At 39.1% G+C, this 15919-nt stretch overlaps 1 protein-coding gene across 6 annotated transcripts in view; it reads right to left on the bottom strand.

Moving 5' to 3' along the window:
• Positions 1–15919, bottom strand: part of pde10a (phosphodiesterase 10A) — a 191441-nt gene that overhangs the window by 7633 nt on the left and 167889 nt on the right. For all 6 annotated transcript variants that reach the window (XM_061959655.1, XM_061959663.1, XM_061959670.1 and 3 more), the window contains 10 exons: positions 15712–15854; positions 15402–15494; positions 15113–15299; positions 12905–13047; positions 9150–9233; positions 8932–9082; positions 8697–8852; positions 6252–6424; positions 1245–1356; positions 1087–1167 (listed from right to left, as the gene is read on the bottom strand). In XM_061959655.1, coding sequence (XP_061815639.1) covers positions 1087–1167; positions 1245–1356; positions 6252–6424; positions 8697–8852; positions 8932–9082; positions 9150–9233; positions 12905–13047; positions 15113–15299; positions 15402–15494; positions 15712–15854 — 1323 coding nt within the window. The remainder of the gene's footprint in view (positions 1–1086; positions 1168–1244; positions 1357–6251; positions 6425–8696; positions 8853–8931; positions 9083–9149; positions 9234–12904; positions 13048–15112; positions 15300–15401; positions 15495–15711; positions 15855–15919) is intronic.

The following is a 15919-nucleotide window of genomic DNA, read 5'->3' as shown; positions in this document are numbered from 1 at the left end:
ATGGCTTCTGTCTGGTTCCTCTACCATACAGGCCTGATTGGTGGATTGCTGCAGAAATGGTTGTCCTTCTGGAAGGTTCTTCTCTCTCCACAGAGGAATGCTGTAGCTCTGACAGAGTGACCCTCAGGTTATTGGTCACCTCCCTGACTACCGGTAGACTAAAATAAATGCAGCAATGTACAGAGACATCCTGGATGAAAACCAATGCGTCCCATCCAACCTGATGGAGCTTGAGAGGTGCTGCAAAGAGGAATGGGCAAAACTTACGTACATGTGGTTTAAATTTTCTTTAAATTTTTTATATGTTTGTAAAATACAAATAAAAAATCACATTGTTATTACGGAGTATTGTGTGCAGAATTTTAAATACAAAAATTGATTTATTCTATTTTGGAATAAGGCTGTAACATAACAAAATGTTGAAAAGCTAAAGCGCTGTGAATACTTTCCGGATGCATTGTAAAATGTTGCATATGTTAAAAAATGCTTGATATCTGAACACTTTTTAAGGGCTGGTGCCCTCACGCCGTTGACAGTAAACACAAATTACTATTACTCCAACATCTTTATGTTATTCCTTTATGCCACTACTCCGTTCTCCAAAAAAGGCAGGATGTTTCTAATGCCAGCCCTGTCCTCTGAACGGGGAAGGATAATTTTCGTACACCTCCCTGCTGCACTATTTTGTTGTGTTTTCCCTCATAAAAGGGTTTTTACCTGCACCTCGCCTACTGTCTCTGCATCCTGGGGTCCAGACCAACAACGATGAACATAGAACGTAACAACTGCATTCATAAGTGCATTGACTTTGCATCGACCTTATATGGTGAATTTGAGGCATGACATACATACGTACATTTGCCAGGTGATATCTATGAAGCACAAATTACGTGGAAGTGTGTGTGGAAGGTCTGAATATTTTTTTAATGTACGCATATTTTAGGGTTTCTGGCGTACGTCGACTTTCAGTCAGAATTCCACACAGAATTTTATAGATGAGACCCTTGGTAGATCGTTTGCATCAGAAAGTTGTACCAAATAAACCCAGTATAAAATGAGTAATGTGACTAAAAGTTGTGGTCTTACTTGGCCTTGAGGAACCTCATCTTTCTTGTCTCTGTCCATCATTGAGATGGGCTGCATCCCAATCTTCTTCATCTCATCTCCCTGTGGTATTTAAGTAAAAAAACACTACTTAAGTAAAATCTTTTACTTGTCATTTCAAACCGGTGTGACCCGTGTACCTCGGCCCAGAACTCGGCGTAGATGTCGTTGGCTGTGAGTCGCGTGATCTGCCATTGCTTGGTCACAGAACACAGGTCACATGCTGTCATCATTAGACCAATCACACGGTCCCTGGAGGCGAGCAAAGTGACATTATAATCGCGAGCGGTGATGCACTGTTTACTTGTATGCAGACACGGAACATCAAGAAACCTGGTTTGTTCTTTACCTGCACGCAAGGTACATTTCAATTTGTTTAATGTTTAAATCAATCAATCAATCAATCAACGTTTATTTATATAGCCCTAAATCACAAGTGTCTCAAAGGGCTGCACAAGCCCCAACGACATCCTCTAGGGGAGACCGAATGCAATGGACACTAATATAATCGCGAGCGGTGATGCACTGTTTACTTGTATGCAGACACGGAACATCAAGAAACCTGGTTTGTTCTTTACCTGCACGCAAGGTACATTTCAATTTGTTTAATGTTTAAATCAATCAATCAATCAATCAACGTTTATTTATATAGCCCTAAATCACAAGTGTCTCAAAGGGCTGCACAAGCCCCAACGACATCCTCTAGGGGAGACCGAATGCAATGGATGTCGAGTGGGTCTGACATAATATTGTGAGAGTCCAGTCCATAGTGGATCCAACATAATAGTGAGAGTCCAGTCCATAGTGGGTCAGCAGGAAACCAAATACATCACTATGGACTGATACGCTTCCCCCCCAGGTTTATTTTAAGCACTTTATAGCTATATATATATATATATATATATATATATATATATATATATATATATATATATATATATATATATATATACACAGGTAAAAGCCAGTAAATTAGAATATTTTGAAAAACTTGATTTATTTCAGTAATTGCATTCAAAAGGTGTAACTTGTACATTATATTTATTCATTGCACACAGACTGATGCATTCAAATGTTTATTTCATTTAATTTTGATGATTTGAAGTGGCAACAAATGAAAATCCAAAATTCCGTGTGTCACAAAATTAGAATATTGTGTAAGGGTTCAATTTTGAAGACACCTGGTGCCACAAACTAATCAGCTGATTAACTCAAAACACCTGCAAAGGGCTTTAAATGGTCTCTCAGTCCAGTTCTGAAGCCTACACAAACATGGGGAAGACTTCAGATTTGACAGCTGTCCAAAAGGCAACCATCGACACATTGCACAAGGAGGGAAAGACACAAAAGGTTATTGCTGAAGAGGCTGGCTGTTCTCAGAGCTCTGTGTCCAAACACATTAATGGAGAGGCAAAGGGAAGGAAAAACTGTGGTCAGAAAAAGTGTACAAGCGATAGGGCACCGCGCCCTGGTCAAGATTGTGTAAAAAAACCCATTCAAAAATGTGGGGGAGATTCAGAAGGAGTGGACAGCTGCTGGAGTCAGTGCTTCAAGATCCACCACCAAGAGACGCTTGAAAGACATGGGTTTCAACTGCCGCATACCTCGTGTCAAGCCACTGTTGACCAAGAAACAGCGCGAAAAGCGTCTCACCTGGGCTAAGGAAAAAAAGAGCTGGACTGCTGCTGAGTGGTCCAAAGTCATGTTTTCTGGAGGAAGACAGGAGAGGCACAGGATCCACGTTGCCTGAAGTCTAGTGTAAAGTTTCCACCATCAGTGATGGTTTGGGGTGCCATGTCATCTGCTGGTGTCGGTCCACTCTGTTTCTTGAGATCCAGGGTCAAAGCAGCCGTCTACCAGCAAGTTTTAGAGCACTTCATGCTTCCTGCTGCTGACCTGCTCTATGGAGATGGAGATTTCAAGTTCCAACAGGACTTGGCGCCTGCACACAGCGCAAAATCTACCCGTGCCTGGTTTACGGACCATGGTATTTCTGTTCTAAATTGGCCCGCCAACTCCCCTGACCTTAGCCCCATAGGAAATCTGTGGGGTATTGTGAAAAGGAAGATGCAGAATGCCAGACCCAAAAACGCAGAAGAGTTGAAGGCCACTATCAGAGCAACCTGGGCTCTCATAACACCTGAGCAGTGCCAGAAACTCTTTGACTCCATGCCACGCCGCATTAACGCAGTAATTGAGGCAAAAGGAGCTCCAACCAAGTATTGAGTATTGTACATGCTCATATTTTTCATTTTCATACTTTTCAGTTGGCCAACATTTCTAAAAATCCCTTTTTTGTATTAGCCTTAAGTAATATTCTAATTTTGTGACACACGGAATTTTGGATTTTCATTTGTTGCCACTTCAAATCATCAAAATTAAATGAAATAAACATTTGAATGCATCAGTCTGTGTGCAATGAATACATATAATGTACAAGTTACACCTTTTGAATGCAATTACTGAAATAAATCAAGTTTTTCCAAAATATTCTAATTTACTGGCTTTTACCTGTATATATATACATATATATATGAGGTAAGGAACCATATAAACAAAATATGAGTCGAAATTGACACCACAGGTGATTTCTCCTAGTCAGCCAACAAAGAAAAGCAATGGTACCGATAAAAAGGCTATAATTGAACACAATGGAGGAAAGTTTATTCAACTTGTGTATATCATTGATATAAATATGAACAGCTGAACAACTAATGGTGTATTTGTGTGAATAAAGGACACATTGCCATGGTCTGGCCATGGTCTGCTTTTTGTTGCAGTGCCTGGTACCTTCGCACACACCTGATATCCATTTCCTCCTGACGACTTAAGCTCTCCAGTCCATTCACTCGGCGCCAGTCGATTTCTAATGGTTTACCCTTCCAGTCGTATTCAACTCCAGTGCTTTGGCTCCACTCACGTTCCTTGTTCCTGTGGCTCAACCTGCGCTGCCATGTAGTGTTAACTGTTTCCCCTCCAAACCTTAGGTGTGTGGTTTCCGTTTCTCCACACCTTTTGTGTTCATCCTTAGTTATTTTCATCACTCCTTTTGAGTGCGCCTTTTGTTATTATTTCTGAAATGTATTACTTAATCGTTACGTTCCTAAACAACTGAACAACTAATAATTTCCCTAGTAATTAATTACTAGGGAAAGTAATTTTTACGTTACCTAAAAAAAATAAAAAATAAAAATATCTGCCATATGCATTTGAGAGATGTTTAATATATGAGCACAGTGTGCGGCGTCTGTGCTTTTAAAAGACGGGGCCGAGTGACATGTGACGCCATCAAGGGTTTCAACGGAGCTGTGTTTTTTAGCTTTAGCAGCAAGCAGCGCACTTTGTCGGCTTTGACGCCAGCCCTATAGAATCTTTTCACCAGATTGTATTACCTCTGCTTAATGAAGAGGTTGAATGTGCTTCGATGGCGGTCATATCTTCATGTCAACAAACAGGTTTTTTGGATGGCACTTTGTCACTTCAATCATTGGTTTGCTGTTCATTATTCTCATTGTGTACGTGTGTGTATGTTGTTGTCTGCTGTGTCACAGTGTGATCGTGCCTCTTCCAATTTGATATCAAGTTCATTTTAGTGTGGTGCTGTTTGTTGCTTTCACTAGTAGAACGGTATTTCCTGCATTGAATTTGCTGCACTTATGATGCTGCCCTGTTGTTGACATAAAACCACATCAAAAGTAGCGTGCCACGTTACATCAAGCTATTGCTAACGGCGTTGTAACGTACCTAAAAGTAATTAATTAGATTACTCGTTACTAGTAAAAGTAACGGCGTTACTAACAGCATTATTATGAACACCGGTTATTACTTTAATTACTTCTTCTCTGCGTTGGGGTCCTACTCCGGCAAATGCCGATCAAAACACAGTTATTATAAGTTTATACTTCTTTCTGCTCCTTTTCATTTATGATTTATTTTAATGTTGTATCAATTATTTTTATTTATTATTGAGTGAATGAAATAAAAATATAAATGGATATATAGCGGTACAAAAAACAAATCTATGTAAAATAGCAATTTGTTTTACAAACTAATGTTTACAAAGTATATTCTATATTTTTAAAGTGTTGAGTTTAAATGTCGATTTTCAATTATTTTTATAAATGGAGAAGGAATTATTTATAATAATATTTATTATTGTGCAAATATGCTATAAACATGTTTTCTAAATATAGATGGAAATAAAATTAGATTAAAAGACAGTTTATTATTATTATTAGTAGTTGTATCATTTTTAACATGTCCTGTTCGGCATGCAGTATGACTGTATCTGTAGGCAGATGCTTTATTGTGCCAGTAGGGATACATTTATTAAATTTATTTTAAATTGTATTTAATTTCAACATCTACCATAATATACTGTATAGTAATGGCCCCAAAAAGCCTTATATTTTGTGTTTTATAACTTTGCTGCATTACCATTTGTTAAGAATATTTTCTGTAATTATATCAATATATATATTTTTCCCAGTATAAGGAAGAAGAATCCTGATAGACATCATGAACCTTGGCAACATTTGTATAATTTTATTCATCTCGTTATGTGAATCATGACTATTTATTCATGAGAACTTCATTGATTGTTTATTTAAATAGTTTGTCTTACAAATTGAGCACGGTAAGGGACCAAACAAATGTTTAAGAAATTGCTATAAAATGCAAAATGAGTAGGAATAAATAAGCTTTGCCTTTTCAGACATTTTTTAATGAGAAAGTGTAAATATGTGATATACCATACCGCAACTGTTTGCATGTTTGAAATAAATTAAAACCATAACCATACTGTATGGGAACTTTCACAATGACGTCCTTCCTAAAGTGATTTTTGACGACTTAGCAGTTCTGCAAACATATGAGCAGGAAAAATCTATATGACAAACGCCTGCTACTGCAGTGCATTCTGGGACTTGCAGTAGTTAATAGTTTTTGCGTTACATAGTAAAAACACATTTGAAACCACATCTTGTCTACTTCTTAAGGTTAGAAGACCATACTACAGCATTGTAGTATAATTATAAATGTCAATTGTATTTTTGTGTTTTTTAGGCGTGCTGAGTTGAATTATTTGTTATAAGAGTTCCAAATCCAAGTGTCCAAAGCACCTGTGCGCGCCCATGCTGTAGTCTCACCTGTGCGAGTGGTTGCTAAGATCCAGCACACCTGAGTTGAGAAGCTCTGACAGCTGCTGGTGGTTGTTGAAATAAAGGGCCAGGTCTGTGGCAATGATGGCCTTCCGGATGATCTCCAGCACCTGCTCGTACTCGCTGGAAGTCAGGTTGGAGAAAATATTGTGCCCTTCCAGCTATGGGAAACAAAGAGATCAATAAAAAAGCAAAAGCTCCACTTATGAGGGGTTCAGCTCAGCTACCCTGCAAGAGATTGACAAGCCGGTGGTCTTCCAGATGACCATTTTTTCAAAGATTCATGAAGGCACACATTTATTCACTTTCCATATGTTATATAGTCTTTTTTTTGTTTGGTGACCTGCTGCATCAGCACAGTGTTGCTTACGTCAAGCTGCACCAGCCAGCAGTTTATACTGACGTTTCTTCCTGCTCACATCATTGGCTTCCCATAATTATCTCCACTATGTTTAATATTGTATTGTATATTCAGAATTAGTTTCTAGAATTCAAACTGTGTTTTCAATGCCAACATTAGGCTCATTTAAAGCATTTTAAGCTCCTACAATTGCACTAAAAACATGCCAGCATCCATATTAACGCACACATACTCAGAATAAAATCATTACAATATATTATGTTTTAACAGTTTTTTTTCCATGGTGGTTTTGAAAATCAGGTCATAATGATAATTTTTTTCTTCTTCTCAGAAAACCTAACAGCAAAGATCTCTTACAAACTTCCATCCATCCATCCATTTTCTACCGCTTATTCCCTTTGGGGTCGCGGGGGGCGCTGGAGCCTATCTCAGCTACAATCGGGCGGAAGGCGGGGTACACCCTGGACAAGTCGCCACCTCATCGCAGGGCCAACACAGATAGACAGACAACATTCACACTCACATCCACACACTAGGGCCAATTTAGTGTTGCCAATCAACTTATCCCCAGGTGCATGTCTTTGGAGGTGGGAGGAAGCCGGAGTACCCGGAGGGAACCCACGCAGTCACGGGGAGAACATGCAAACTCCACACAGAAAGATCCCGAGCCCGGGATTGAACCCAAGACTACTCAGGACCTTCGTATTGTGAGGCAGATGCACTAACCCCTCTGCCACCGTGAAGCCCCTCTTACAAACTTACTTTTGCTAATCTATTCCAAGAGCTCAGCCAAAGACCGAATTGTACGAAAATCTAACATGTTTTTCCCGCAAGAAACACCCATCCATCCATCCATCTTCTTACATTTATCCAAAGTCGGGTCGCTGGGGCAGCAGCCTAAGCAGAGAAACCCAGACTTCCCTCTCCCCAGCTACTTTGTCCAGCTCTTCCCGGGGGATCCAGAGGCGTTCCCAGGCCAGCTGGAAACATCGTGTCCTGGGTCTTTCCAGTGGTCTCATACTGGTCGGATGCGCTCTAAACACCTACACAGGCAGGCGTTCAGGAGGAATTCTGACCAGATTTCCAAACCACCTCGTCTGGCTCCTCTCGATGAGGAAGAGCAGCGGCTTTACTCTGAGCTCCTCCCAAATGACAGAGCTTCTCACCCTATCTCTAAGGGAGAGCCCCGCCACCCAATGGAGGAAACTCATTTTGAACGCTTTTACCCGTGATCTTGTACTTTCGGTCATAACCCAAAAGTCATGACCATAGATGAGGATAGGGACGTAAATGCCTTCAGGCTTAGCTCTTTTTTCACCACGACGGACCAATACAAGGTCCGCATTACTGCAGACTCTGCATCGATCCGCCTGTTGATCTCATGATCCACTCTTCCCTCTCTTGTTAACAAGACCCCAAGGTATATGAACTCCTCCACTTAGGGCAGGGTCTGCTCCCCAACCCGGAGATGGCACTCCAACTTTTTCCGTGCAAGAAACATAGACTCGGGACTTGAAAGTGCTGATTTTCATCCCAGTCACTTCATACTCAGCTGCGAACCGATCCAGTGAGAGCTGAAGATCCTGCTTAATTGAAGTTAGCAGGACCACATTATCCGCAAAAAGCAGAGAGCTAATCCTGCAGTCACCAAACCGGATCCCATCAACGCCCTAACTGCGCCTAGAAATTCTGTCCATAAATTTTTTAAACAGAATCGGTGACAATGGGCAGCCCTGGCCAAAGAGTCCCACCTCTAGTCGGTATAGTACCCGCAAAAACCTAATTTTCATTTTCCCGGGCGCGGTCACTACTGCTGCCCACTGCTCCCCTCACCTCCCAGGGGGTGAACAAGGGGATGGGTCAATGCAGAGGACACATTTCACCACACCGAGTGTGTGTGTGACAATCATTGGTACTTTAACTTTACTTTATTTAAATAGGGCGGTCTGCACCACTTTACTTTATCAATTGTACACTCAGTCTTAGTAGATCACGCCCATCCCGCCCACTAATAGTACTCACAATTTTTTACCTTTGCGCACGCTATTTATTGTGTTCCATAGTTGATCTACCTGCAGAATGGAGACAGTCTGAGAGAAGTGGTGCTGCTCCATAGTGGAGGTGGAGTATAGAGCAGCCAACGGGTGGTCGAACTTCTGCAGATACGTGTTGCTGTACCCACGATGGTCCAGATCATGGCACAGGCATGCTATCAACAGTCCCTTCTTCTGTAAAACAAGAGAGAATTCTTACCATCACACACCGAAGACGCTCCTAATAGTTCTACTAAAAATATGAGCAGCAGACCTCTAGCTCTGTGAAGACCCCAGAGGTTTTCTGTAGGATGGCGTACATGCAGTGGGCCACAGTCACCGCGTGCTTCCAGTTGTGGTAGGGCACACGCCGGTAGTTCTTGCGAACAGACATGGTGAATCGACACAGTTTCTCCAGCTCAAAGCTACACAGAGCGAGAAGGGGACATCACATGACACACGTAATGACATCTGAAGAACGCAGCACAGTACCTGGTCTTTCCACAGGAATTGTGAACCATGTAGATGAAGACTGCAGGCCAGATCTCCTCAAAGGGACTTATGTCAAAGTGGAACCTGGAAGAGACATTTTAAACGGTCTGATTGGCATGTAAATGTTTTTTTGTCATATGACCCCCTCCCCTACATAGACATTAGCCCCACCCTGGCTGGACCACAAGTGATTGCAGCCTTCGTCCAAGAAAGACAACCATAACTTCCTAACATTCCACATCGAGGGTGGCCTGACAAAATCAACAACAACAAAAAATCTGTATGTTTTTCGTACCAATGACAAAGTTATCAAAACAGCACACAAAAAGAGGCACTGAAAATCTATGCGGAATAAGACATTTGCATGAGAGTGTGAAGAAACAATGTTGATGGACACCAACTGCTTATTCTCCTGAGTGGACTGCACTGGACACAGTAGTGGTGTAAAACATGTAGGACAGAATGGGGTTGGTTGTCACACTTTTTACTTTAGTGTGAATTGTTCACCATCAAAACATCTTTAAATGATAATTTCTACATACATTTGGCTTGAAGTGTGTATCCCTCTAATTTTTTCACTTATTGAAACAAAAAGGTTAACTAACTATCAAAGACACTCTTTGTGACAACCAATACCTTCACAGAAACTAAAATACTGTATTGACAAGTTTACAAATACACAACTTAACGCATTTTAAGTTTTTTTTAATACAAAATGAGGAATACAAGAATCACATCTGTAGGCCAGCCTGCGGTATGTATATATAAAGTACCGGTATATATATATATATATACACACAGTACAGGCCAAAAGTTTGAACACACCTTCTCATTCAATGTGTTTTATTTATTTTCATGACTATTTACTACCCTGACTATAACTATTGACTATAGTAGATTGTCACTGAAGGCATCAAAACTATGAATGAACACATGTGGAGTTATGTACTTAACAAAAAAAAGGTGAAATAACTGAAAACATGTTTTATATTCTAGTTCCTTCAAAATAGCCACTCTTTGCTCTGATTACTGCTTTGCACACTCTTGGCATTCTCTTGATGAGCTTCAAGAGGTAGTCACCTGAAATGGTTTTCACTTTACAGGTGAGCCTTATCAGGGTTGATGAGTGGAATTTCTTGCTTTATCAATGGGGTTGGGACCATTAGTTCTGTTGTGAATGAGAAGGTGTGTCCAAACTTTTGGCCTATACTGTATATTAAATATATACAAACGTATATATATATATATATATATATATATACATACACAGTATATATATATATATTATATATACTCTGAAACCAGGTTAGCCTAACTCTCTCTATACTGACTAGTGGTACATGTACTACAGTTTGAAAATCATTGCGTTAAAGTGTTACAGGTTTTTATTTTTAACTTTCCGTTTTTCAGATTCACTTCTTTATTTTTTCACTTTCATCTTGCTGGCACTGTGTTCATGTGGATTCTTGAATTGTGAATTCAACATTAATACTTACAATTTGACAATGAAAAACATAAAAAAGTCCTCTTATATCAAGTTCAGCCGTCTTACTCAGAAGAAGACTATGAAGGTGAGATCTGATCTAAATTCCATTAATTGTCCATTCCACAATTTAAGAGACAGCGCTCTCTGGTTGAGAGACATAACAAGTGTGAAAACCAACCTCGTTCTTGTCTACACTTTGTTGGAGAAACATTACAAGCACAAATACTCCAACAGAGTTGTGGTACGCCACTTTTTCTTTATTAGGTTAAATTAAAAAAAGCTCGAAAAATGTTTTGTTTAATTTAATAATCTTCATCGCATAGTTTTGGGTGTAAAGGCGCTAGCCTTTTGTAAGCTTGTCTACACTTTCTACATTGAAACAGGCATGTTCTCACAAATGACAAACCTCCACTTAGAGAATGTTGTTGTTGCGTAAATAAATGGATGGCCAAAATGAAAAATCAATTCACTAAAGATGAAGAAATATTATCATAAAAGTCACCAATCACTCCCTGAAAACTGTGAGAAACAAGACGGAACTAAGGACACAGTCTTAAATCACAATCAAGATTTTGGTGACCTCTCTCACCAGGACTCTTTTCTACTCTTCTTTCTTGCAAAGAAGCCAGCTTTAGAAAGTGATAAATCGACTACTTTTCTCTTGGGAACATGAAGAGTTGCTTCATTTTTTTATATAGCATGACCAAGATCTGTGGCTGAGGTTTTCCAACATTTTTCAGCTCAGGCCCCAAATTAGACATTTCATTTGTCCCCAGGACCCAAAAATCCTAGAATATATCATGTTCAGTGGCACAGACTGCACATAAACTCATGATGAATAACATAGAACACATAATTCAGCTCGAAATCAAAACACATGGGATTGTGAAACCCTGCCTAAGATGCTCCTTTGACTTGATAGCTTAGTTTTGTTCACTTTTTGTCAGCTGTCAGTCCTTATAGAGGCAATCAAATTAAATGGGAGTTCAATGTGTACTCACATCTCAAGGAAGACCTGGTTACAGTTCAACACAGCAACATGTCCTGTTTCCTATATATTAGTATGACCCTTTGTACTTATTGTGTAGCTAATGCTTGGGATTTAAACTGTATGTATATCTGTTAGGGCTGTCAAAGTTAACGGACTAATACAGAGTGAACGAAAACTTACTTTATTATAGACCGGGGACACATTTTCTGTCAGGCTGAAATAACCTGTCTCCCTTATCGCGTTCTTGTTCCTCAATTACAGTATTTAGCAGGCTGATCGCCTTGCAATTGTACATTTTATAACGAAATAATGAAGGTTTACGACATTGTCATACAATTAACTGGTAAAAGTTTGTACAGAATAGCAGACCAATTTATTAAGGTAGAAATATCACAGGTTACATTACCGTTGTCTGGTATACAAAACCTGTAAAGACACCGCTGCACCACAGTTAATTTTTTTAATAGTCAGTAAAAGAGTGTTTATATCAATTTTTTGTTTAACTCTATTAAAAAAGCAGTTTAATTTTTTATTTTTTTTTGTCACCCCCTCCAAAAAAAAAAAGCGTCTGTTTTCTCACTACCTTTATTATGATTTCCCCTATCAAATTAATAAATCAATATTATAAAAAAAAAAAAAAGGATGGACAAATATAGTACAGCGCTAGGATTATAGTAGTCATAGACAGCTTCTACAGCAGGGGTGCTCAAAGTACGGCACAGGGGCAAACTTGGGCCCGTTACTCCTTTGACATTGGCCCAAGGCACATAAAAAAAACACCTGCAAAAATTGGGAAAATAGCAAGAAGCACAACGAGAAAAAAAAAAAATGTTGACGTCAGCCAATATTAAAACCTCAAAGAAAAAGCAATTATAAAAATAAAAAACACACAATTGCATAAAGAAAACTAATTGTCCAGTCCCATGTTGATAGTATTAAAAACTTGCAAATGATCTGACTAAGGTCCATCCATCCATCTATTTTCTACCGCTTGTCCCTTTCGGGGTCGCGGGGGGTGCTGGAGCCTATCTTAGCTGCATTCAGGCGGAAGGCGGGGCCCTTCAAGATAAAAAAAACTATATCTGTGATTAATCACAATCAATTACAAGTTAATTACAGACATCACAAGTATTCATAATTACGACTTTTAATCGTTTGACAGCCCTAAGACCTTTAGTGTCAGAATATTTTTTGAGAGCACTGTTCACCACAGGGCCTAGCCATTTCTACAGGTCTCATTAGTTGCAGCCTATAAAGCATTCGAGGACGGTCACTTACATTTCAATCTCTTTATAAATGGGAGTGGGAAGGTTGAGCTGAGTGAGCGTTTTCCATTCTTCTGAGGTGCAGATGCTGTGATAAGACAGTTTTTCCATTGTCACTCTGTAAATGCATTCAGAGTGACGAATTCGGTGGTACATCTACACAAAGACACAGAAAAAAAGAATTGAGTAAAGATGAAAGCATGACAATACATGCTGTATGTTCAGTATAAGGGCCATTCCACCAAATCAGTAAAAGTTCCAAACCCAGGACATGATGGTCTTTGTAAAATATAATTTTTATTTAGAAAGAGTCCTGGACATTGATTTACATAGTAATGTAAATATAATTTAAATGATGCATTTAAACTATGTTTAACACTGGAAAAAAGCATATGCTCCCCGTCCCCTCTTCCTTATCCTTCAGATTTAAAAAAAATTTTTTTACGTATTCACTATCTTAATGATTATTTATGTTTATTTTCTTTAAATGTTATTTTTTGTTGAATCAATGTATTGTAATTATTTGCATATATGACATGTAGTTATTGTTCATATATTTGCCCATTCTATACTAAAACCCCACTCCTGTTACTTTCAGTCCTGTAACTTAACAGAGTCATCTTCGGCTTGGGAACCTCGTCAAAAAATAAACAAATAAAGGTGCCCAAAATGGGCCAATGCCCATTTTGAGTAGTCCAACCAATATGTGTATTATCATATTTAGTGTTGAAAAAGACAGACATTTAGTTTTATTTTAAGAGAGCTTCAACAAGAAAATGCCACCAATTTGATGGAATTGCCCATTTTTTTTAAAATGCAGGAACTTCCTGACAAATCCAACCTACACTATATGTAAAAGAGTATCGAGACACATTTCTTAAAACAAGGTATTAAATCATGGTCCAAAAGTGCAATATATCGTATTTTCCGGACCATAGAGCGCACTGGATTATAAGGCGCATTGCCGATGAATGGTCTATTTTCGATCTTTTTTCAAAATGTTGCATAGATTATGTTTTACAGATCATCTTCAAGTCACTTTCTGACAGTCGCTTCCAGATGTGCCGTTTTGTCGGCGGTCTTATTTACGTAGCTCAACTTCGGCAGCGTCTTCTCCCTGCCATCTTTGTTTGTAGCGGTGTAGCGTGGAAGGACGGGAGTGGAAGAAGTGTCAAAAGATGGAGCTAACTGTTTTAATGACATTCAGACTTTACTTAAACCAATAACAGAGCAGCATCTCCTCATCGGAAAATAACAATCACGCCACAAATGTGTCCTATGAAAAAAACGTCCGACCGGAACTCTCTAATAACTAAAGATCCTTGGGTGAATAATGTGAACTCACTACACCAGTATGTTTTAGCGCTTTCATGGCAAGTTTACTGACAGATATAAGTAATCACTTTACACTACTTTATATTAGAAATGGCAACAGCGGAGGATAAATGTCCCATAACAAGAAAATTGAAAAAAGAATAATCTTATCGACTACGGTGTTGGCACGGACTACAAAGGCGGACGCGTGCAATTTTTCAGGATTTACGCAGATCCCAAATACAGATCAGCAGGTACAAGAAGGTAAGAAAAGTTGCTTTTGAATAATATTGCAAAACAAAACGCCAGATAATATGTAATACCTTATACACACACCATAATAATACTCGTATGTTGAAGCACATTACAATCCATCAAGCGGTGCGGCTTCATAGCTTACCGAAGTCGTACTAAAATATTTTGATGGATTTTTGAGCGCCGTGTGTAATGTTCTATATTTTCAATGGAACATATAAAATGTTGGTGTTGTTTACTTGAGTCATATTGCAGTCTACACGTATCTCTTATGTTTGACTGCCATCTACTGGTCACACTTATTATTACACCATGTACCAAATAAAATTGCTTCGAGGTCGGTAAGCAAAACCAGAATTATTCCGTACATTAGGCACACTGTCGAGTTTTGAGAAAAAAAAAGATTTTTAGTGCGCCTTATAGTCGGGAAAATACGGTAAACATTAACATTTTCCTGGATCAAAAACTTTTTTTCCACCTCTTGTGTCATAGCCAGGTGTCACAATACTTTTGTCCATATTGGGTATGTCAAGGAACTTTTCAAATGACAATATAACAGCAATGAATTTCATTTAAAAAAAGCAATGAACACTTGCATATGTATTTTTTTGTACAAAATGACCATTGTATTTGAGTGTAGTTATAGACTTACATTTGCACAGTGTAAGGCCAGGGCACAAAAGACAGCAAACATCTTAAAGTTGTTCTCATCCGTTTTAGTGAAGGCACTTCCGCTTAACTTGTTCACCATCTGCACCACACCAATAACAGTCCCCCTGCTCACGATGGGCATGCACAGGATGTTTCGCGTGGTGTAGCCGGTTTTGAGGTCCACCTCTCTGCCAAATCAGATTAAATCGGTTACGTTTTTTACTTTACGGTGCGTTACAAAGGTGAGCTGTTTGCCTAAATTAAGTCACGTCACTACAAATTGTGTTTACCGGTTGAACCGTGGGTCTGCATAGGCATCTGGGATATTTAAGACTTCCCCTGTCCGAGCCACTTGGCCAGCTATTCCTTTCTCTATAGAAAACCTGCAAGGACACAGGAAACAGTCACTCAAGATGCCAATCCATTCTAGGATTGATATTTAAACACAACAACTCACAGACACATTTATATTTAGCATCTCAAGTGCATGGAGCAGAGCACATTATCAGCATCAATTATTGGTAAACGAAACTGAGAACTTTTAAGAAGTTATGCAAATTGTAGCTGAAGGCAGTAAGGGGACAATTGGATGTTACACACCTAATTTCTTTGGTTTTCCTAAAGACCGGCTTGCCTTCTTTCTCTTCGCCAATATCAAACAGGTCAGAATACAGTTCTTTGTTGTTTTGATCGACCTGGAAGAGTGCACACCTGTCGGCATTCACCAGGTTTTTTGCATATATCTGCAAAGACAGGATACTGTAGTTAAAGGTGATATATGTCAAACACGTACATGTGATTAAATCAG

Source organism: Nerophis lumbriciformis, linkage group LG02 (genome assembly GCF_033978685.3).
Source record: "Nerophis lumbriciformis linkage group LG02, RoL_Nlum_v2.1, whole genome shotgun sequence".
NCBI lineage: Eukaryota > Metazoa > Chordata > Actinopteri > Syngnathiformes > Syngnathidae > Nerophis > Nerophis lumbriciformis.
This window is presented reverse-complemented; position numbering and strand designations above follow the sequence as displayed.